General features: G+C 55.8%; 1 protein-coding gene across 1 annotated transcript; it reads right to left on the bottom strand.

The window, feature by feature from the left end:
• Positions 1 to 813: 813 nt before the first annotated feature.
• On the bottom strand, positions 814 to 4534 carry FOXF1 (forkhead box F1). Its single transcript, XM_002761235.7, has 2 exons — positions 3516 to 4534; positions 814 to 2284 (listed from the first exon to the last, which is right to left on the bottom strand). The coding sequence occupies exons 1-2, from the start codon at positions 4489 to 4491 to the stop codon at positions 2124 to 2126; spliced, it is 1137 nt and encodes a 378-aa protein (XP_002761281.3). The 5' UTR covers positions 4492 to 4534; the 3' UTR covers positions 814 to 2123.
• Between the last annotated feature and the right edge of the window lie 18788 nt (positions 4535 to 23322).

Raw genomic sequence — 23322 nt, 5'->3', positions numbered from 1 at the left:
CTGTGTGTTCTCCTCAGAAATCGGGAATTGAAATAGAAAGAGGGTGGTCAGTGGAAGGCACAAGCGTTAAATATTTTTCCCCCAGAGGGGAGGAACTGTGACTTAGGAGATAAATGTTACAGGGTTGTTGGAAACACGCCTGTCACTTTGCCCACCAAAGGCCCTTTTGCCTCATTTAGATTTTACTCAATTTTCTATTGGGGAAAACCAAGAACAAGGCACCAAAAAACCAAAAAACAAGACAAAACCAACAATTACAAAAAATACCCTTAAAGTTGATTGATATTTATAACAGCTACAGTAAGAGAATCAGAAAGTCTGAAACCCAGAGTAAAACTCCCATTGGTCTTGTAGTGGCAAAAAAATATATATTATGTACACGGACACGTGTACATATGTGTACATACACCCACACACAGATCTGTAGAATATATGTGCACATATATGGTTTACTTGGTGTTCCCTAGGGGAAGGAGGACTACAGAGTTCTTTAAACGTTTGATTATTTCTTTAAAACAAGCAATGACATTAAGAGGGGCAGAGGGCTCTTCTTAAAAAACAGAAGCCAAGAGAAATAGTTCCTCTGGTCTAGATTTTACTTCAATGTGGAATGAAGAGTGAAAAGAGGGGGATTCGCCAAAAAAGAGAAAAGCATTCAGAATCACCCAAATTGTAAATTTTTAAAAGCCTAGAGATCCAAAGCCTGTTTTGTTTTTTTCTTTATTTGTGAGTCTGGAAGATATTCTGCAACCCCAATCCCAAAAAAATACTCATGCGGTTTTATTTCTAGTTGACACAATTTTAAAGGCCATGTACAAATGTTATACATTTTTATTTTTGTTTTTTTTTAGGAAAAAATACACAAAAGGCAAAACATCCTCAAATGGTCCTTTTATACAGTGCAGAAGGAAATTTAAAATTTCAAATACGTGTCACAAATGCTGCACTCTAGCAGCGAAAATGCCAAAAAAAAGGGTAGTCCTTCATATTATATATATATTTATATAAAACATATGGAAATTTGTTTTTACACAGATCTGTCTTCGTTTCAAATTTACAATGGATATCTAAAAAAAAAATTCTACACGGCAAATATTGCCAACGAAGTTACACCATTAATACTGATAAACGGAGGAGCCTATGCGGTGTTTCGATTATTAGGGAAAGAAAGTAGAATAAATAAACAGGAGCCTTGCTACAGTTTTAAAAAGTGCCTTAACCTTTCTGCGTGCCCGCAATCCTGAATCCGCGCGGTCACCGGCCGTCCCAGTCCCTGCGTCGCGCTGTGTTCGGCTCGTTCTCGGACCAGAAAGTTTACAGTAGAGGTTGGGAGAGAGAAAAATACCCACTGAAAAAGTGGAAATAAAATTCAAGACAAAACATAACAGAAGAGGCTGAAGCGAAGGAAAAAGAGGGAAATGGACAAATGGGGACAGAGGCAGAGGCCCGGCGGCCGCTCACTTCGCGGCTCCTTCAATTTTCTGTTTAAAGACAAAGACGGACAGTGGCTTCCGAAATGCAACTTGTTCACACAAAGATCCACCTGTGGTCCACGGAGGAGACTACGGAGGTGGGGAGGGAGATCCGTCCCCTCCTGCTCCCCTCTAAAGACGGCTCTAAAGGGAGACTTGTACAGTCCAAGACATTCTTTCCAAAAAAAAAAATTAAAAATAAAAAGATAAATAACCAAAAATAAAAAGTATTTGATAATGATTGGTCTCACGTGTGTGCCTTTCTTCTAAAAATCTCCTCCGACTTCTGCCCTTGGCCAGGGAGGAGGGGGGACCTCAGCAGAATTTCCGTGTGGATGAGGAAGGCTCTCCCCAGCACAGCACCGTCTCAGCCGCGTTCAGCAGGATCAAAAACCTTTATTACCGACGGCTGCAGTCCGATCAGACCCACCACTACCATTTCTTAACATTTTTGAGGGAGTGGGGAAGGAGATGCCAACCACAGCACTATGTCTTTGCGTTGGGGATTCCTTGCCAAAAATTCCGGTTGGGGAGGGGTCGAACCCTTTTCTTCTGCTGACAGTTATACCTCGATAATAAAGCAGTTTCTTGTGCCGGTCCAGGGTCCCTGTGACCTGACTGCCTGCACCAGGAGGGCCTGCGGAGGCAGCCTCACATCACACAAGGCTTGATGTCTTGGTAGGTGACCTGCTGGTGGTAGTAGGAGCCCCCGCCGGCAGAGTGCATGGAAGAGGACGCCATGGCGTTGAAAGAGAAGACAAACTCCTTTCGGTCACACATGCTGGGCGACTGGGAGTGATACCGCGGGATGCCTGCAAGGCGAGGTGACAGGAGGGGTTGGGGGAGCAGAAAAGCCAGAGTTCAGGCAGAGGAACACAGCCATCACCCCGCCATGTTCCCGGGAGTCCAGGCCTTCCCCAGAACGCTTGCCATGGCCTCCCTCCTGCCAGTGCCTGCCTGTCGTGTGCCTATCCAGCCTTGGACACCGTGCATGGGCCCAGGGCTTCCAGAAGCCACAGGGAAAGCGGTGAGGGAGGCCAAGCTCTGCCTGAAGGCCCCAGGGAGGGCCCCTAACTCCCATGGCGGCCACCATCAAGGCAGCTGCCTCCTGACCTGAGGCTTGGATGTCTGTGTGGAAGGAGAGGCCAGCGCCAGGCCAGCAGCAGGGGGGAGAAGAGGCTTCTCCAGAGAACCGGGCCTGGAGCGGGAGAGTCCCCTGTGGAGAGGCTGCCTAAGTCCTCCAGGCCTGGCTCCTGCCTCCCGTGGCTGCTGACAGCTGACCCTGGATAGGCCCTGGTGAAATCACTCCAGCTCTCTCTAGAGCTGGGCCTGCAGGCTGTCCAGGGGCGCTGAGGCAGAATCAGGAGGCCAAGCTGATGCATCTCCCTTGGCAGATGCTTCTGCTTGTTGGGCCTGTTGGGGTATCAGCAGTGTGGGTACCTAAAAACTTGGATTCTAAGAAATAAGAAGTCCCCGGCTTGTGGCTCTGACCCTCCTGGGTCTGGACCGGCACTGCCCTGACCCTGACACCACAAAATGCCGGTGGACTCAGCTGTGGCTCTGCCAGGCCTAGTCCCATGAAAGGCTGGGGCTGAGCCTCTGAGCACAAGGCCTAACTCTTCCGCTCTGCCCAACCGCAAGCAGAGGCAGCTCTCCAGGCAGCCTGAGGGCCACTACCTGGGAGGGAGGGCCATCTGGCCAGGGCTAGGAGCCCTGGGTCCACACCAGGACCTCTCCAAGGTGTGAGGGGACTTAAGGGCTTAGGGCACTGGGTCTGGGACTTCTTGCTAAGGACCGGCCTACCTGGTCAGGCTTGGGGCAGCCAGCAGCTGGAGTTGGAACAGAAAGAGAAACAAATTGTCCCAAACTAGGGTCCAGAGCGCTAGTCACTTTTCAAAGGGGGAAAGGTGGGGCTAAGTGGCATCCTGGGGAGCTGGTGCTTCCCCTCAACCTTGGGGTAGAGGGGATCGATCCTGGCTGGGTCTCGCTCCCACTCAGATTCCACTTTCCGGGGACCAGGGCGCCCTCTGCTTCCCCACTCACCTTGCAGCTCGGCTGGGGCGTTGTGGCTGTTCTGGTGCAGATATGGCTGCTCCAGGGAGTGCGTGGAGAGGCTGCCGGACAAGGGGTTGGCCGCGGGATTACAGGGGGACAGGGGCTGCTGCTTGATGTAAGAGGCGCCGCTGTTGAGCGCCGCAGAGGCGGAGGGCGGCCAGGCCGCTGCAGAGCCGGAGTAGACGGCGTGCGGCTCCATGACCCCACCGGCGCCAGTGGGCAGCAGCGGGGAGGCGGGCACCGAGCTGTCGTGGTGCGGGTACTCGCCGGCCGCCGTGCCGCCGCAGCTGCCCATGTACGAGTGGCCGCCGTTGGAGGGCAGGTGGGGCACCGAGTGGCTGGGCAGGGCCATGCCGTCCACATTGCCGGGCAAGTGGCCGTTCATCATGCCCAGGCCGCCCTCCAGTGCCAGGCTGTTCGGCGGGCACGAGAGGCCGCCGGCCGAGCCCTGGAAGCCGTAGGTGTCCGGGAGGTGGTTGAAGCCGAGCCCGTTCATCATGCTGTACATGGGCTTGAGCGCCTGGCATTTCCTTCGGAAGCCGCGAGGCCGCCGGCGAAAGGAGCCCTCCTCGAACATGAACTCGCTGGCCGGGTCGATGGTCCAGTAGTGGCCCTTCCCGGGCCGCCCGAGGCCCTTGGGCAGCTTGATGAAGCACTCGTTGAGCGAGAGGTTGTGGCGCACGGAGTTCTTCCAGCCCTGGTAGGAGCCGCGGAAGAAAGGGAAGCGGCTCTGCAGGAACTGGTAGATCTCGCTGAGCGTCAGGCGCTTGGTCGGCGAGCTCTGGATGGCCATGACGATGAGCGCGATGTAGGAGTAGGGCGGCTTCTCCGGGCGCCGGATGCCGGCGTTCGTCTTCTTGGCCTTGGACGGGCCGGACGACGCGGGGTCCATGGCCGCGCCGCCTCCCCCGCCGCCACCGCCGCCGCCGTGCGGTGGCTGCTGCTTCTCGGGCGCGGAAGACATCGGGTGGCTGCTGCCGCCGCCGCCGCTGCCGTCGCTGCTCTGCGCCGCGGACGGGCCGGGAGGAGGAGGAGGAGGAGGAGGAAGAGGGCGAGGGGGGGGAGGAGGGCGAGGGGGAGGGGGCTGCGCACGCGGGGCTGGCTGCACCTCTGCCGTCATCGGCGGCCACTTCTCCCGAGCTAGCAGCGGCCCGCCCGCCCCCGCGCTCCCGCCCGCCCTCCCTGAGGAGCTGCTGGATCCGCCGGCGGTTGGCTCAGAGCCCCTCTCTCTTCAACTCCCGCCTCCCCCACCTCTCTCCTCCCTCTTTCTCTCTCGCCCTCCCACTAGGAAAGGAGCTGAGGCCGAGGGCAGCCCGGGCGGAGGCCGTGAGGAAGCTACCCCCGCCGGTATTTTTCTGGGGGAGGCACTGCCTCCAGGGCTTACAGCTGTGCGCCCCCGCCGGGAGCAGCTCTGGGTCCCCAACGCCCGCAGGGCTCCGCTCCGAGATTCCGGCCGAGGCCGCCTTCACTGCAACTCCGCACGGCAGCGTCTCGCCGGCCGGCGCAAGACCCTCCCGGAGTTCCCTCCCTCTCTGCCCACTTGGGCCCCCGCGTTGGTGGGCGCTTAAAGAGCCCCCACTCTCGCCGCCCCGCGGCCGCCAGGAGAATCCGCCCCGCCTCCACCAACCTGGCGAGCAAGTGTTAAGGCGCCCTCCTCCCGCGGTTCGGCCCCGGAGCGCGCTGGCCCCCGCCTTCCCAGCCCGGGCGGCGCGGAGGGAAACGCGCCCTGGGCCCGGGCCTTCCAGACGCGCAGCCGGGTGGCTAATCGCAGGCGCGGCGGCCGCCAGGTCGTGACCATCGCGAGCACAGCCGGCTCGACTCCGGGTCCCCGCGGCCGGCCGGCGTAAGTTCCCGCAAGGGACCGCCTACCCAGTCTCCCCGCCCCGGGAAGGACTGCGCGGCGCTCGGGATTTTTCGGACTCTCCCAGCGGCGCGCGAGCGGGCGGGCAGCCGCCGGGGCAGAGCACAGGCGGAAAACGAAAGCGCTGGACTAGTCGCGGCCGCTCTATCTCGGGCTCCGCGGGCCTGACGGGGGCGTGTGAGAACCCTCTGGCCCAGCGGCGACAGAAACCTCACAGGCTTCGGAACAAGCGGCGTGCTCAGTCACTCACCCGTACGCGCACACACTCGTGCTGTTGTGTACACGTTAGCACACACAAACATGTCTTGATGCACATGTAAACCCGGTAAATTACGCAAACGTGCAAACACACACGTGTGTGTGTGCACACTCAAGTGCAAAGGGCGCGCAGGCATGTGCGCATCCACTAATGCGCTCGCTGACATAGAATAGGCCCACAGGAGCTTAGGTTCGCAGTCATTCCCACTCACGCGTATACATGCCACACTCGGATCTGAATTCACTGGTAGTTCGTTGGCTTCCCCCACCCCCAACACATTGAAAACCCGCCTATTTGGCCCTGCGGGCCCCATTTTCAAAGCGCAGGTTCCGATTTCCCGAGAGATGGCAAAGGCCCTGGCAGGAAGTTTACAGGGTTTAACGTAAACAAGTTCTGGGGGATTCTTTAATAATAATAATAGAGAATTCCGCGTGCGCTGGGCGGGAGGGGGGAGTTGGCCTAATGCCCCTGTGGGCTCGGTCTGCCGCCGCCGCCGCGGGGGCCTCTGACACTGCGCACCAGGCCAGGTTCTTGAGAGCAGACAGTGCGGGCGGGGAGCGCGGCCCAGGGCGGCCCTAGCGCGCCTGGCTGCCAGCCCTCAGGGTGCTCCCACGGAGGCCGGCCCTTGCTACCCCTAAGCGCTGGGGTGCGGGCTGGAGGCGGTGGAGCCGAGCGCAGGACCGCTCCGGAGCCACCTCTCAACGCGGCGCGCACAGACCCAGGTGAGTGCTGCTCTCTCAACGACAGCTGAGCGCGGGGCCCGGCCTCTCCCTTCAGGATCCGGGATTGGGAAGAGGGGGGCGAGGGGTGTTTTTGCGGGTCACTGCGAGAGCCTAGAGGCCCAGCGCCGGCGTGAGCTGTGGCAAGAGGCGTGTGCCGGGCTCGCAGCACTGTCCGCAGCGCGTTCAAAGCCCACCCGCCTCTCGGGTTTCTCCGGAATCCCTGTACCCTGCGAACTATCCTCCACCCCACCTTCCTTGCTCGGACGCCTTCAGTTTTCGGCAGGAGACGGCTTGTCGCCTTCAGTGCGGCTGGCACGTCCGTGAGAGGAACTGGGGGGCTCGCCAGCGCAGCCTGCCCGACTGTGGCTTTCTCCTCCCCGACAGCCGCGCTCGCGGGAGAATAGAGTCGCCTTCCCCGCGCTGCCCTTCCGCGGGCCTCTCTGGGTTTCCGCGCGCAGACAGCCTGGCCCGCCCAGGGAAAGAGTGAGTGTGGGACGTGACCCGTGGTGTGTGATTGTGCGTTAATGCAGGTAAACGCTCACTGGCAGACCCACTTCTATTGCACACAACCAGCTCAGCCACCGCGCACGCAGACACGCTCGCACCGCCCACAGCCTCGAACACCCTTCTCAGCGACCCTCAGCTCGGGTGCCCCAACCCTCTGACCAACAAACAGGCCTGCCCACCGGGGAGAGCACACCTTGGTTTAAGTGCACACCACACACCTACATGTTCTGCACTGCGCGTTCGCCCATGCATAGCCAGGCGCGTGCACACACAATCAATCATAGGTTCCGCCGCCCCATACGTGCGCACGCGTCCACGCACACAGGTCCACGCACACACGCATTCTCACATTCCCTTCTCTCCACACTTTTTTTTTTTTTTAAGCAAATGGCAGTTGCAGATGGGGAGACCCTGGCCTCTGGAGGAAAGTTCTGTTCCCAGGAAGGGGTGGCTACTGCCGACTGCCAGAGCACATCTGGCCTTTAGCAGAGACGTGAGCAGAGGAGTCTGCCCAGCTCTTAAGCCAGCTAGGGGTGCAGGGCGCACCCTGAGGCTGGGCTCTCTGAAAGTAGAAATAATATCTCCCTTCCGCTCGCCCCTCCCCCACTCATGGGGTGCCATCAAAGTGAGGGGGTCTCCAGAGCATGAAGTTGGGGAGCCCTTTCCCAGCAGCCTTATTCACTCTTAGGCCCTCTTCGGTTGGGAAAGGGAGGCAGCAGTTCCCATCTTTGGCTCACCCGGAGATCCATTTTTCCTCTTTTTCCACCCTCCTCTCTGCCCTTTCACCGGCTCTGACAGCAAACCAGACCTCACAGAACAGCAAGTTCTGAAGCCCAGGGAAAGCGCAGGCCCAGTGTCCGGGGATTCTGGGCAATGCCAAAAGTGGAGGCTCCTCAACTGCTGCTCTCTACTGGGCGTGTGTGTAGAAGTGGGGGCATGAGAGAGGAGGGGAATGAGCCCCTAGCTCTGTAATTTGGAGGGAACCCCCTGAATTCTGGGGAAAATCACAGCTGGAGCAAGAAGGGCTTTCCTGCATATCCAGAGACTGCATTCTCAGCTCTTAAAATGTCCCTGAGAGGGCTCCCTTAATCCCTTAATCCTACATTTTTAGGGTGGGGAAATGGAAGCCCGGCATGGACGTGGCTTGCATCAGCCAGCGCTGAGAGGTGAACATCTCTCCATCTCGCGTCTCTACCCCCAAGGACAAAATACCCTAGCATTTCACTCTCCCAGGTGCCTTTGTATAGGCTGGGAGTAGAGAGTGGGGCTTAGGAATGCCTCTCCCATTACCACACCGCACAGCACGGGCTTCCCAGGCGCAGGGGGCCAGAGAGGCCCCTTGGAGAACCGATGGTGATAAAATAGCAAGGACAACTACAACTACCTGACCATAACAGGGTCATCTGCCTCCCAGGCACCAGGCTCTGCTCCTCACTTGATGAACTGCCCTTGTCTGCTCCTAACCTTTCTCTTGGCTGTCAATCCTTTGACAACTAGTCCCACCTGACCCCACCCCCAGAAGGTACATATCTGTGACATTCGTAGAATAATTTTGAAGTTTTCACCAAACGCCTGGAGCCCATCTGTGAACCTGTGACGCACTAACCATGAACACAGGACCCTGATTAAATGTCCCAAAGAGACTTGTTTCATACTCACCGATGCCCCTACCAAGTGAGTATAATTCCCCTCCTCATTCACAGATGGAGCTGGGCAAGGTCACTCCAGGTCCTAGGTCACCCTGCAGAGCCAGTATTCAAACCTGGCCTGATGGCAGAACCCGGGCGTTAGGTGTCCTGACCATCGGGTGAAGCCCCGCGGCGCTCAGGGCAGAGGGGCCCTTCTACCGGGAACCACAAAGGCAGGGGTATTTGAACTGTCCCCAAGACAAGGGGATGACGTGAAGCTCTCTGTGCCTTCGTTTCTTTATCTGCAAAATGGAACTAATGATGGTTCCTACTTAGGGTCGTAGAGAGGGTTGGACAAGCCCAGGCAGGGAAAGTTAAGGTTGTTAAAACAGAAGCAAACACCCCAGGGGCTCAGCTCCAGGGACGGAGGAGAAAATGCAGAAGGGACGGAGATAGCGGGCAGCCTTTTGCTCTCGGATTAAAATCCACGAAGATCGGCCCCCTCCCACCCCAAACCAAATCTGTGCCCCAGCTCGGGCCCTAGGAATCCTGAAATTGGTGGAGCGGGGTGAGGGTGGGGGGTGTAAAAACAGGCGCGTCTGCGAGGTCTCCCACTCCCCAGGCCCACGATATTTTTACTGGCTAATTGCTTAAGTGAAGCCGCCGGGGCCGAGAGCGCGCCGTAACCCGAGCGGGGAACCAGATCCCGCTCCCAAGGAGCCGGGGCCGGCCGAGCGGGCGGGGCTGGGGGCCGCCGAGACCACCCACCGCGAGGGCAGCCGCCCCGCTGGCCGCCGCCGCTCCAGCTCCGAAGTAACGCTGGGCCCGCGCCCCCCTGGCCCCTGCTCCCTCCAACTCCCTTCGAGGCGAGGTTCAAAAGACGCCTCAAGGTAGGGCGGCCAGCCGGGACCGACGCGGGCGCTGAGCAGGAGGGAAGCGGCCTGTCCTGGGGGCTTCAGAAGGGAGGGAAGGAGGATCCGGCAAGGGTAAAGGAAACTTCGAGCCCGACGGAGGGGCGCAGGGCGGGGGGAATATTTGTGGGTGAAAATGCAGCCCTGGGGGCTAGGGGACTGCGGGAAATATCAGGTCCAGCGGGTGGATTATAGGATGATCTGTGTCCAGGTGTCTGAGCGACTTCTTGCACATCTAGATGCGCACAGGTCATGCTGCTGGCCGGTCCTGTAGGTAGAAGAGTGTGAGGTGGGCATCCAGTGTGAGCGGCTAGGCACACAGAACAGCAAGTGTGCACATACGTCAGTCTCTGCGCGGGACATTCCAGGAGGATGTCAGTACCATGTGGTGGTTTCACGTGTAATGAACATTTTAAGATGTGAGCAGTATAACTCGTTATGGAAGCCAAATATCTGAGTACAAAATGAGGCACCTTCCACTGAATATGAGGAAATGTGTGCACAGCATAATAGTGTTATGTCCACAGACTCCTTCAGATGTGTGCAGGATAGCATGCTACACCCACACACGTTACATGTTACTCGGGGGGGTGTGGACCACGTAACTCATTCCAGACACGGAGTATGGTAGGTTCTGTGAGCATAGGACCTAGGGTGTACATAGGCTGCGCATGTCCTGCAGTGCGTTGTATACATGGTGCATTTAAAATGTATACAGTGCAGTGCCTGAGGGAACAGTGCTCGAGGGAGACCAGTGGATGCCAAACGAATTCTGGCTACAACAAATTGTAAGGACGGGGTCCACGTGGTGACCAGTACTGGCCCCATCCAAGCACCAGGCCATGTTCGTACAGGGGTGCATGGCCGCGTGAAGGGAAGACTGTCCCAAGGTTACCGTGCCGCCTGACACGCGGCTGTGGTAGTAAGAACGCAGTAATGCAGTGACTGCACAGCGAATGTTTTCGGATGCCTGCCTGTGTGTCCTGGCTAGGAGCCTCAAGGTCATCACCAGCTCACAAAATCCCACCACAGTGCTGTAAGGAAGATTCTCTTTTTGATCTCAGGTTCCAGGGAAGCAAAATGACACTCCTACTTAATTTTTGTAGCCATCAAGTGATATTTACTTGCTTCATGGTTCTGGGAGAGGAGTGTCGGCGGTGCCTGGTGTGGTGTGGAGATGCTGGGAAGGGGTGTGTTGGGTTCCCAGTGGGCCCAGGACATGGAGCCTCCTGTCTGCAGTGGGCAGAGGGAAGACGCAGGGGCCCGGGAGATGTGCAGAACTGGCAGCAGAAGAGGCCCAGAATCCTGGGGTCCCCCATGCTTGAAAGCTCCTGGCTTGAGCCACACATTTTGGGGTGCTATCTCTGTCTTCACTTGTACCTGCTGCTGCCTGATCAAACTCAAACCAAGGTAGTCAGTCAGTAGCAAGTAGCAAGCCAGGCTCCAGGCTCCTCCCCAGACTCTTCATGGGGGTACCCCAAGGTGAGGAGGAGAGAAAGGCAGCACCCCCTGGCCTGCCCAGCGCTGCCACATCCTCTTAGCACAGATGGGGCTAAGAACCCACCTGTGGGGACCATCAGGGTCAAGTTCAGGAGCAGCTGTGATGAGGGTGATCCCTGCTCCCAACCTCTGGCAGTGATTCTCCTCTCAGCTGTACAGTACAGCTTCATAGTTTGGTTAAGAAAAAAAAAAGAAAGGAAAAGTTCTTGTGCTGCGGCTGGAGCTTGCCCCCTTCCACCGGCCCTTTTACCCAAAAGCCCGCATTTTCCATGACGTTCTTCAATGAAATAATCTACAACAATGCCGCTCGGGAGTCTGCAGCCCTCTTCCCGGTGGGGTTTTCAGGAGATATCTTGCAGCCGCAGTGCATGTGGCTCTCAGAAACAGAAAGCGCCTGAGACAGTGAGCTTCCTGGCACTCCCTTGCTGGATGCCTGGCCCATCTGCAGCTCTATCTTCCCACAGGGGCAGTGCCCAAAGCATCCAGCTAGATTTTTAATCTCTGCTGCCTGGACACTTGTGCTTGGAAAGATGGTGAGAATACTTTCCTTACAGCATGAATGTGTGTGTCTGGGGCGTGTCAGCTGAGGGGGGTGTTGAAGGGGCTCCCAGAATTTGTTTTTGAGTGAAGAGTCCACATTGAAGGAGACTGATGACAACGAAGCAGCAAAGAGAGAAACGGGGTGGGCCTGTGACTCAGTGGCTCTCTGCGGAATTACAAGTCCCCCTGAGACGGGGCAGGAGCTAGGCAACAAAGAGAAGGGAGATTGGAATGTGACTGATTTCCAAAAGACAAACCAAAAGGAAAACATCAATTAAATTTCCGTGGGCAGGTGTTGTGTCGTTTCAGATATGAAAGAGGGAGGTGTGATAGGCATGCATGCTCACCCCGCAGGAGAGAGGGAACCAGAAGCCGGAAAGGTTCCTGGAAATGCGGATCGTGGAAATAGAGGTGAAAGGGGAATGTGCTCAGATTTGTTTCTTAACCAAAGGCAACGATTTGCTCCCAGAAACCTGCCAATGTGGACAGTCAACATGTGCCCATTGGTCTCCATTTGTCTGTTCCCATTTAGAGGATGTTGAAAATGATGAAATCAAGTTTTTGTTTTGTTTTATTTTGTTTTAAGGGAGAAAACAAAATCCACTCAGCCAAGCAGTGCCAGGCTTGGGAAGGGAGGAAGGGGAGCTTCACCAGTTCAAAGATGCTGCCCCCAGTCAAGGGTTCCCCAAGAAAATGAAGGTACTTCTCTCTTCCACACCCTCCTCCAAGGCTAGTTTGGGTCCTTTTTGTCCCAGCCGGGTTGTAGTTCAGCCACTCTGGGGACCCCTTGAAGGGTTTACACCTGTGCGTGTGCAGACGTGCCCAGACCCACCAGCCTGTTCTGTTTGTTTGTTTTGCAAAATCGATTGGAGAGCCAGCTCCTGTGTGCCTGGTGTGGGCGAAGCTGACACAGCTCCTGGAATGTTAGTAAAGAAGAAAAGTTCAGAATGGAGCCAGGCGGGGTGTATGCAGAACAGAGGCACAGGGAGGCAGAGAGACCCCTGCGCACCCCAGAGAGAGACTGAGAATGGTCCCTCATCAGAATTCAGAGACATCTAGAGGCCCAGGGATGGGGGCGAGGCCCCAAGAGACATATACAGAGACTGTATATGGAGAATCAGGGTCTCAGCACAGTGAGGGAGGCATGGATGGAGAGCAAAGACGTGCAGAGAGACAGCAACACACACACACGCACAGGCACATGTACAAATACGCAACACATACAACACACAGAGAGCACACAAATACACACGTAAGCACACACCGAACATACCCAGAGAACACACAAATACATACAGAGGCTTACACAGAACACACTGAAAACACACAAATACACATACAGGCTCACATAGAACACACAAATACACAGGCACACGCAGAGAACACACAGATACACACACAGGCATGTACAGAGAACACACAGATACACAGGCATGCACAGAGGACACAGATACACACACAGGCATGCACAGAACATACACATACACACACCAGGCATGCACAGAGAACACACGGATACACAGGCACGCACAGAGGACACACAGATACACACACAGGCATGCACAGAACACACACATACACACAGGCATGCATAGAACACACAGATGCACACACAGGCACACACAGAGGACACACATACACACACAGGCATGCACAGAACACACACATACACATATAGGCACACAGAGAGGACACACAGATACACACACAGGCATGCACAGAACACACACACACACAGAACACATTCACATGGGTAGATTTCCTTGGTTGGCTGCAGGGCAGTCCCTGAGGAAGAAGTGGGGTTTGGGGTGACCAGAGCGTCACTCCAGTGGGCTTCAGCCTCAGCTCAGAGTTTAAAACGTTGCTTATGCAGGAGAGGCCCCCCCCCCGGGGTGGAAAAGGGTTCAGTCCTGCCGCCTGGCACTAGATCTGACCTCTAGATGCCTCAGTCTCCTCATCTTACAGTGGGGATAATGTCAGCCCCCATCCACAGAGCCAATGCGAGGACCAGGGAAGGAACAGCCCGAGTGTGTCATGCAGGGCCTGGCAGGGGTCGGGGAGACAGGCACTGTCAACTTGAAGCATGGCAGAATTGTTAAACAGACATAACGGTAGTGAGTGGCAGTGTGGGCCCCGCCTGGCCGACTCCACTCCACTGCTGTGTGACGTGGGTCGGTGGCTTTACTTCTCTGTGCTTGGTTTTCCTCACCTGCAAAACAAGGACGATGACAGCACCTCCTTTCTGGGTGGCTGAGCTGATGAAATTCGTTAGAAATTGTTAGCTGTGGTCGTTATTGTTGGGAGCATAGAGCCCCTTCAAGCCTGGCAGTTTAGGGTCATGGCCTGGAATGAGCCTAAGTGGGGAGTTCAAGCTCTCCCGTCCTGGGGGACGAGTGCCTCCTCCTCTGGGTTCTGGAAGGAGCCGGGGGTCAGCGACTGGCCTCCTTGAGCCCTTTGAGAACTCAGAACGACTTCTTAACACCAAGAAGATGCCACAGTCTCAGATGTAGCCCCCATGCCCTCCTGGCTGGGCTTGGTCCTCAGTCACCCTCTGCAGGCAACAGAGCCCCTCATCAAGGCCCCCCCACCCACCGCATTGCACTGGCTACCCCAGAGCTGGGTCAGAGTCCCACCTGGCTGCCCCATCTGCCGTGTGGCCCCTGGCCAGCTTCTTGACCTCTCTGAGCCCCCTTTCTCTTTTGCAGGATGGCAAGAATAGCAGTCCACCTTCACAACATTCCACCCCCAACACCTAATAACAAAATAACAGCCCACCCCACAATGCCTAATAACAAAATAACCATTTCTAGGCTACAGTCTTGCATGGAACCACCACCCCCGAAATCGGGAGAAATCCGAGGCCTCATGGGGAGGCCCTACCAACTCCCACCGCCACCCCCTCCCACCCCCACCCCCACCCCCGGCCTTCACTCCCCTATAGTCCAGTTTCTGAGAAATGACCTTGACGGTGAGGGGTGGGGGTTCCGTCCTGAACATCCCCCGAACATCTGCATTCTCTGTTCCTGTTTTCCTGCGGGGTTGGAGGAGGTGTTCGTTTGCCCCTTGACTGCCCCTCCTGGGTGTTCATGGAGACTCTTTACTGAAGGCTCTTTTCAAGTCATAGAATTGGAGCAGGAGGACTTTGAGCAAAGCACGGCCCTTGGAGCAGCTCGAATTTAGCTCCTTGGAGGTCAGAGGGGCCCCTGTTCCCCGCTCTGCAAAGCAGACCTGGAAGGGGAATTCTTTGGAGTAGGGGCCCTGACTGGCCCAGGCAGTATCTCTACCTGGGGGGTCACAGAGACTGCTCCACTGCTCTGCAGCCTAAGGCTAGGAGCCCTCCTAGCAATGTAAATAACACGCGCACGGCCCCCTTCTTAATGATGATTATTTTTGCCTCTCAGTGCTCACCTTGCTACCAGCCAGCAGCTTTCTACCCTCTAGAATTTAAAGATCAAATGGAGGCAAAAACATAAAGTAGCCACTCAAATTTTCTAGCCCTTTATTTTGAAATGTATTTTCTTAATGTTTGAAATACACCAAATCTTTAAACAATTTGATCACGCACAGATTCTAGCGCCTTTTCGTTTTTAAAGGTAATTTCTGTGGCTCACTTGGTTTTCAAATATGCACTTTATTTCTCTATCCCAGTGCCAATTTATTCTCATCCTGGGTTTTTTTCTTAATAGTCAGCAATTTATTACCTGCAAAAATTCTATCCCTGACATGGGTAGATGCCTAAGGCCCCCTATTTTTAAAAGCATAAACCTCAAAATATTTTAAATAGTCTGTTATATACTCAAGGTCAACATGGGTCCTTTTATCTGGCTTCTCCTCCCACCTCCCTTAGCGATTGAAAACCGCTTGGCTGGCACTGTCAACTGCAGGCAACGCTTTTTCTCTCCGCGGGGTCATTGTTTTTCCCCCAAAATTAAGCTGAGATCCATTTAATGCACCGTGAAAACGAACTTAATTAGGAATCAAATTCACTCTTTTGAGAGACCAGCGGTAAACGTCCAGCACTCCCTCCGCCGCCCCGGCGTTTGTTTCTCTGTGATTTTTGCAAAGACGCCTCCACTGAAGAACGTGGCTCCCGGGCAGCCGCCCCTCCACTGCCGCCCACCTGCCCCTGACTTTCTCTCTCTCTCTCTCTCTGTCTCTCTCTCCTTTTTAAGCAGCCGAGGCGCACTCTGGTTTTGCAAGTCTGACATTCTTTACATCGCCTTGACGAAAAAAAATTGTCCAGGGCTGGCGTTCGGCCGAGGCGGTGCATCTGACGTCCGGAACAAGCAGCGCGAGGACCTTTCGGCATGACCTGGGACCCCCGCGGGATCCGGGGACGCCACCCCTTGGGGTTGGCATTGGGAACTGGCTGCGAGGCTGCCCGGCGGCCACCTTGGCGCCGGCAGCGGTGGGAGGGTGCCTGGCAGACCAGGCTGGTGCTGCAGTTCTCGCTCTGCGACCAAGCGTTCCTTTCCACTGCGATTTGGGCTAAGGATGGGTCCTGCCCGCGTGAACCCCGTGTTTATTTTACCTTCACCAGCCCAGGGGAGGGGTGCGTGCCTGAGCATCCAGGGTCCAGGGGCGCCGGAGCTGCAAATCCGAAAACTCCTCAGGCTGGGGAAGAGTCTTAGGGCCCCCTCCTACCACGCCTTGTTTGCACTCTCTTGGCCTTGCCTCTGTCAAGGGCGGATTCAGCCTGCTCTCAGGCTGGGGAGCCTCGGGGTGCCGGGATGAACCTGGGGCCGGCCCCCTTGGGGAGGCACTTTCTGGAAACCAAGGCCCTGAGCGTCTCCCGCCGGGACTGCCCCTTGGGTGGTGGTGAAACTGCCCACGTCCCAGGTATCACGATCAGACTCCCATCCCAGCCCCTGCCCGCCTCAGCCAGTAGGAGAGAGAGTTGAGGGTAGGAGGCCTCGGCGTTGCTCTCCGGATGCAACTTAGATTGCCACCAGAGGGTGACGCCTGGGTCGGAATCCGAGGTTCACGAATCTGGGGTGCCTTGAACGTGCTTCTCCCCGGAAAACCCAAAAAATGCACTTTACAGTGCGAGATTGGCTGGGACGTGTCTGCAGGGGCAACGGGAAATAGCAAACACTAGGGATTATGTGCTAAGGGAGGAAAAGCAGATCGAAGCTCCATTGCATGTCTCTGCTAAGATTCAGGGCCTGAATCATCCAGGAAACCGGCTTTGTATTCCATCTGCCTATGCCAGTGTAGACGGAGTCTGAGGCCAAGGCCAGCTGATTTTCCATTGCAGTCCCTGAAACCCTCCCAATATTTAAATTTTGGGCGCGTGCAGGCCGAAATTGGGGGTACAGGCGGTGCGGGGGTTTGGGGGACAAGCAGATGTGAGACTCCCTGGTTACTGTAGTAAGCTCTATTTGGGGCGGGGCGCACCCGCGGAGACCCTGTGCCGCGGGAGGGACGCGTGCACAGGCGCGTGGGGGTGGGGTGGTAGTGAACCGGGGAACGCAGGCCTCTGAGAACCGCCAGATGGTCGCTGCACCCACTTAACCCGGCGGCAGAGACCCCTCCCCATGACTGCTCTTCCTCCACCAAAAGCCCACCCCAGCAAGCGTGGGCCTCCAACCCCAGGCCGGAGGTTCCAGGCAGCGTGTCACCTCCCGCCCCCTTCCCCCGTCTCCGCCTCGCGTCCGGCTTAACGAAGACGGCTCCGGTTCCAACTCAATTAGCTCGCTGCAGAGGCCGCCGCCGGCGTCGATCTCCTCCGGCAATTGGGGCCGCGCCTTGTGTCCCGGGCCGGGGGCGGGGGCGGGGGCGGCGGCGGCGGCGGCGGGGGCGGGCAGGTAAAGACCGAACCAATTTGCCTAGAGGATTTATCAACAAGTGGCTTAACTAGGAATTTGCGTTGACAACTCAGCACCTCCGTCCGGGCTCCGGCGGCGGAGGGCCGAGGTGACAGGCTGAATAGAGCGGGGGTGGGGGGATGGGGGGCGTCCTGGGAGCTGGGAAGCCCGAGGCTTCAAAGCCAACCCGAAGCCACCTCGGCCAAGCCCCTTGCGCGGCGTGGACTGAGTGGACCAGAGCACCCGGGGCGCCGTCGGGACTCGGGGCCCGGCAGGCGGGCGAGCACGGGCCGGCTGGACTGTCTTTCCCGACGAAGTAGGTGGCCATGTATATTTTTGTTCAAGTGGTGTTTATGTTAATGAAAAAAGGATGGAATTACAAACAGCCAGCCGATCGCGCCGCGGCCGCGGGAGACTCGCCGCGCTCTGGTCCCAGGCCCAATCAAAGGGCGCGCGCTCTCGGCCGCTCGCTCTGGGACCTCCAGCAGAAACCTTCTCCCCCCTCCCCTAACTGGGTGAAATTGTCCTGTCCTCTCCCACAACTTTCACCAAATCGAGAACTCTCTGTTTGCAATCAGCCCCCTCACCTCGCTCTCCTCACCAATCCTCGGTAGCGCAATCAGGTTTGTGGATAAGAAAAACGGTAATTGAAGTCCCGCAGCTCCTTTTTTTAAAGGAGCACTCAGATGAGGCTTCCGGGAACCTCGGATGAGGCCAGATCTCAGCCTCCCCTCTCCCCTTCACCGCCCCGCTCATTTTCATTTTCACTTTTCTTTCTTTCTTTTAAATAATATAATCAGCCCGGATTTTGACATTATTTTCTGGCCACTGCCCTTTCCCCCCTCCACCGGGGGAAAGCAATTAGATTTTCTAAAAGCCCCATCCAGTCCTTCCATCCCGAGAGAACATTTTTCCTCGCCCCCTTTTCCGGAACCCACTGCCGTCTTTTCCTCCGTTGATAGGAAAGGACCCTCCTCCTTTGCTTTGGTTAGAGGAGAACCGCCAACAGGGGAGACAGCCCAACCTGCAGCCGCGGGAGAGAGTCCGACCCACGCGGCTGGGTGACCTGAGCCGTGGCTGTGGCCCTAGGACAGGGTCGTTGTTACCTGGGCCAGGACAGCCGGGCTGTTGCGGGCACCGCCCTTCTGCCACCCGGGCCCCGCGCTTCCAGGTCGGGTCTGCTTACCAGACCCCGCACAGCTGCGCCTCCACAGACAAGGTGAAAAGGAGACTCAGCGGGTGTCTTGTCCAGTGGAACTTTCAGGGCTGTGTCTGATATTTTCCTATATCACCTTTGCTTGGGGAGACTTAGCTTATCCGCTCTATTTTCCCTTGTGGCCATAGTCTGCTTGTATCGATGCTGCTTCCTCCCTTTCTGGCTAATTCTGCCCGGGTGTGGGTTTACTGGACCTGGGTCGCCTGCAGAAGGAAGGTAGGGCCTGGAGACCACCCGGCCTGGCGTTTCCAAAGGGAAAGCTGGACCTCCCAGCAACTCTGGGGCCCATATCCCATGTCCTGTTCTGAATCTCTGCTTTCCCTGTTACTACAAAGGAGACCGACACCGCTTCAAAAACACTTTGAAGGCCCTGCTCACCAACCTGGTAATCGGATTAGCACCCCAGCGGTAAAGAGGCCAATCCATCCCAGGAAGCAAAACTTTCACAAGGAAGAGGAGACATCGAGGAATTTGTGTTCACAAATGCACGATAGAGATAGTTACTAGCTGAAATGAAGGTCCTGCCTGTAAACTTCGTCCCCACTGGAAGGAGAGTTGTTCTGAGGGTGGTTCTTTCCAACTCCTCCGAGGCTGACAGAGCGACAATGCTCACTCACAGCGTGTGGAGCGAGTTACACGGGCGTTTCTTTGAGGGCTTCTCCCACTTTCTCTTGTTTGCCACCTCAGAGGAGACCAGCAGACCCCTTGATTGGGGACTGGGAGGTTGCTGCCCCCAATCAACGGTCAGCCTGGGGGTTGCTCCCAGGGCCTTGGGTAACAGAGTGGGTCAATCAGGGGGAGGGCTAAAGACTGTGTTTTTAACTCCCGATCAAAGGATATTGAAGTGGAAGGTGCAAACCTAGGTGTGTAGGTGCATTTTTCGGAATAGCAGTGTAATCGTTTCCATCAGATACAGCAAGTCCCTAACACATCTCCCTCCCAAATAAGAACGGCCCAGACAGAATGAAGTGCACCAAAGTAACAGCTATCGGGCACCCCATTCTTTCAGCGAACTATGATTTGTCAAACTTGTGCGTACCGCTGACACTCCCTTGACGTGTTGTGTAGCCTTGACATTGAGCAGTCCAGAGAAAAATCTGAGAAGAGACAGGGATGGGTACGCTAAACCCCCGCGCAGCCCTAGGCCTGAATGCGCGCCCTCTCCTCCCGGTGGCGGAGGCCGCACGCTCCGGCTGGACAGTGTATGGAAGCGCTGGAGTTGCAGACCCGGGGTGGGAGGCCCGGTGCAATTGCTCCGCGGAGCCCCTCCAGCTGGGCTAGCCGCCATGCTCAGCTGTGAGCAGTAATTTGTCCGCCAGTGCGGGTTTCATTCTCTGAATAACCTTCAGCAGGTGTCAGGTCCTCATTCCCGCTCCCTCTGGGCCTTGGCCTGGCCGATGGGATAGACACAGATAGGCTTCGCACCTGTGTTTAATATGTCCCGTTGGTGGGAAGGCATGCGCCCAGGTAGCCGGCCCTGCCTTTGTTCAAGGGGGTGGGGTTGGCCTTTTCTCCGGGTGCTTTGAAAGGAAGGCCTGCCGGCTAAAGAGGGAGCGAGTCTGGAAAGGGGCGCTTCCCGGGGCAGGGGGCTCCCTAATCCGGCCACACCGGTGTGTACCAGGAGCAGCTCTAGCCATAGACTGCACCCGGCTGCTCCAGGGCGCCTTAGCCCTCTGGCGTCTCAACTCCTCGGGCACTGCGGGAGCTGCTTTCTCTACCCGCACCACTTTCTCTGGGGCTGGCAGATGCCAGATGCTGAGCCCTGAACTCGCCTGCGAGCTGGTAGGGCCCCTTCTGAGCACCCCAGCCATTTATTCCATCCTGCAATTAAACCCGAGGTCAAATATCTCCTTAACAACGCTATCAGGCCAGTGGCTCATTATGGCGTATATTTAGCCAAAAAATATGGGTTGCAGTTACGAGGAGATGAAAATTATTGTGTTCTGGGAATGAATCCTTTTAGCAGAAACCAGAGCTGTTATTTCCCACGAGAGCTAAGTACAGGCTCAGTCTTCTAGGCGGCCCCAGCAGGATCAGCCGCTCTTTCAGGCCCTTTCCGGCTGTGCCTGTGCCTCCCGCCACCAGCCTGGCACTGGCGTGCGGCCTCCGGCCACTTAGTGCACAAGAAGGAGCTGCACCGGTGGTGGAGGAACAGCATGGTTGTGGAGCCTCAGGGGCTTATGGATGGTGTTCTGTCTCAGTTCCCAGATTCGGAGCTCCCTGCAGCCGGCTCGCCTGGGTTGTGGTGGGGAAGCCTTTGTCAGGATGGTAACAAGGTGCTAGCCGAGTCTTGCTGTGGAACTATCTGGAGCTTGGTAGAGTCAGCACATCTGGCTTCTAGGGAGGTTGTTCTTCTGGCTGCCATGGGTGGGTTAATTAACCTCTCTTCACTTCAGTAACCTCTTCTGTGAAATTAGGGAAATGCCGTGGCTTCTCCCAGAAAGCTTAGGACAATTAAATGCGACGTTAATGTGAAGCCTGTAGCCCAGTGTCTGGCACAGAAAAGTTTAGTCCATGGTGACTAAATGACAAAATCACGACGATGCTGATAAAAATAAGATTCTGGGGCTGCTGATATGAATGAAACCAGTCATGTAAGGGGCTGTGATTTGGAGGCCAGGATTGGACAGCCTCTAGTTTGGGTGGGGCTCAGATCATCCCCAGCTGTGCCCACCAGCTTGGGTAACTTTTTTCCCTTGCACAGGATTCCCAGTTGCCTGCAGGGTTGGACAGCTGCAGGTTCAGGAAGGGGAGCCCAGACGGTTACCCCGGGCAGTACCTGCCCAGCAACCTCTCAGAGTTGCCGTGATTTCCTGAGATCCTGTTCGTTGGTGATCGCATCGCTCACCATGAGTTGCTCACACAGGATCTCGTTTTCTGCTGCCACCCCCCTGCCAATGTCTTGGATGTTGAAGTGGCCCCAGTTGGAACCAGAGGCCTCCAGACACACCATCAATGCTCAGCTTCACCCAGGCAGTGCCGGGGGGATGGGGATTGTGTGGACAGGGACATCCCCAGATTTACCCTCTCAGGAAGTGGCCGGGTGACCTGCAACCTACAAATATTTGGAGAAACCAGATGAGGGAGTCCCCTGTCTAAATGTTTGCCCAATGCCTCCAAGGGGGCGGATTCTTTATAAGGTTAATTGGCCCCCCCAGGCAGGACAGTTGTGTCCTAGAGGAAAGTGGCCATGTCCTCTACCCCCACTGGCCAAGGCCCAACTTTCTTGGCTTCCAAGCTGGGCAAGACACCAGACCTTTCTTCCCTCCCCTATATATGTTCTGCTTAGAGATTCTGGGAGTTCCTGCCAGATAGATGCGGGCTGTGCTGGGCCAAGAACAGATTCTTCAGACCCTCTCCTCTGTACACACACACACACACACACACACACACACACACAAACCCCAACAAGTACCCTGTCACTACCTTCTTAGGGCAGCCTCCTCATGTCCATCTGAATACAGAGACAGTGGCGAGTCTTGGGTGGCTTTCTGAATTTCAGTTCTGGCAAGGAGAGGGGTGTCCATGGCCCTTTCTGGAGCTGCCTGCCTCTCTGAGACGGAAGCACTGGGTGGCGGTGCTTTGTGCCCGTGGCCTTGTCCTGCTCCATCTCTGGGTCTGTGTTTCTTCTTCTGGGAAGTAGGGATTCTTAGTTAACTCTTTAGAGACCATGTCTTCTGCCTTGAGCACTTGATGGGGCCATATTTTTTAATCATCTTTTCTTTCTCTGGGTGTCACCTTCGTCACCACTGCTGCCACCTTTGTGAAACACACACCAGTTGCTTCACAAGCATTTAATCATCACACCTTGCCAAGGCAGGCAGTATTGTCCTGCTTTTCCAAGTGAGGAAATTGAGGTTCAGAGAGGTTGAATAACTAGCCCACGGACACACAGTAGTGAGTGATGCCACACTTGTTACCTCTCTGCATCCTTGGTGCTTGTGGATTGGTGATTAGGGATCTGAGTGGAGAATTTGTCCTAAGGTGAGCCTGGCCCCCAGGCTTTTCATGGTTCCATGGCTGGAGCAGGGGTTCAGGGGAAATGCAACAGGGTTACTTACATAGATCCACCATTTAACCTGGAGTTTCTGTTAAATGGCGCTGCAAGGTGTAACTTTTGTGGGTCGATTGTTATAAATACGTGGGTTATTGCTATAAAAAATGTGCATTCAGGGCTTGAGTTTCACTGGGTTGCATCCCAGGAACTCCAAGGAGGGAAGATAGGCTGCCACGGCCTGACAGGCCCCTGGGTGCCTCTGCTCGTCTTCCCGACCCGCAGGTGTGCCTAAAGCTCCGGCTTAGACCAGGGTGGGTTGTGTCTGAAGCAGGCATTGCTGCTCAGAACTGGCTTCCTTGCTACTGTTCAGGTTGTTTTGTTGCTGGGAGGGTCCCTCATCTGAGATGACAAATGTGGCATATACTCTTGGAAGCACTTGGCCTGTTAGTCACAGCAAAAGAATCTACCGCCCAAAGGTTTTATTTCATTAGAAGCTTGTTTGCCATCTGGCGAGCTGGCTGCTCCGATGAGGAGCCACCAGTACAATACTCCGATTGTGCCCTTCACAACCTCAAAATTGCACTTCTTACACAAATCAGTTCTTGCTGTGAGAAAGGTTTTCTCTAGGCTGCTTCCCCTCCAAGAGTGAGATTGAATGCTTTCCTTGTGTCAGGCTCAATCAAGCAGTGGAGGAAATAACGGGAGATACGGGAGGATTAGCCTTGCTGAGGCAGTTTTTTCCCTTTGGGTATCATACTTGTGCTTGCTCTCTGGGTTTAACACAGACGCTTACAGCTGACCTACAGGGAGCCTGGCACTGGGTACAGCCAGCCAGCGTCTGGCCACA

This window comes from Callithrix jacchus, chromosome 20 (genome assembly GCF_049354715.1).
Source record: "Callithrix jacchus isolate 240 chromosome 20, calJac240_pri, whole genome shotgun sequence".
NCBI lineage: Eukaryota > Metazoa > Chordata > Mammalia > Primates > Cebidae > Callithrix > Callithrix jacchus.
Note: the sequence above shows the minus strand (reverse complement) of the source record. Positions and strands in the feature narration are given on the sequence as shown.

Coding starts and splice junctions, on each gene's coding strand:
- FOXF1 (XM_002761235.7), bottom strand. CDS start 4,491: ATGTCTTCCGCGCCCGAGAAGCAGCAGCCACCGCACGGCGGCGGCGGT. Junction 2,285..3,515: donor CGCCCCAGCCGAGCTGCAAG/GTGAGTGGGGAA, acceptor CTCGCCTTGCAG/GCATCCCGCGGTATCACTCC.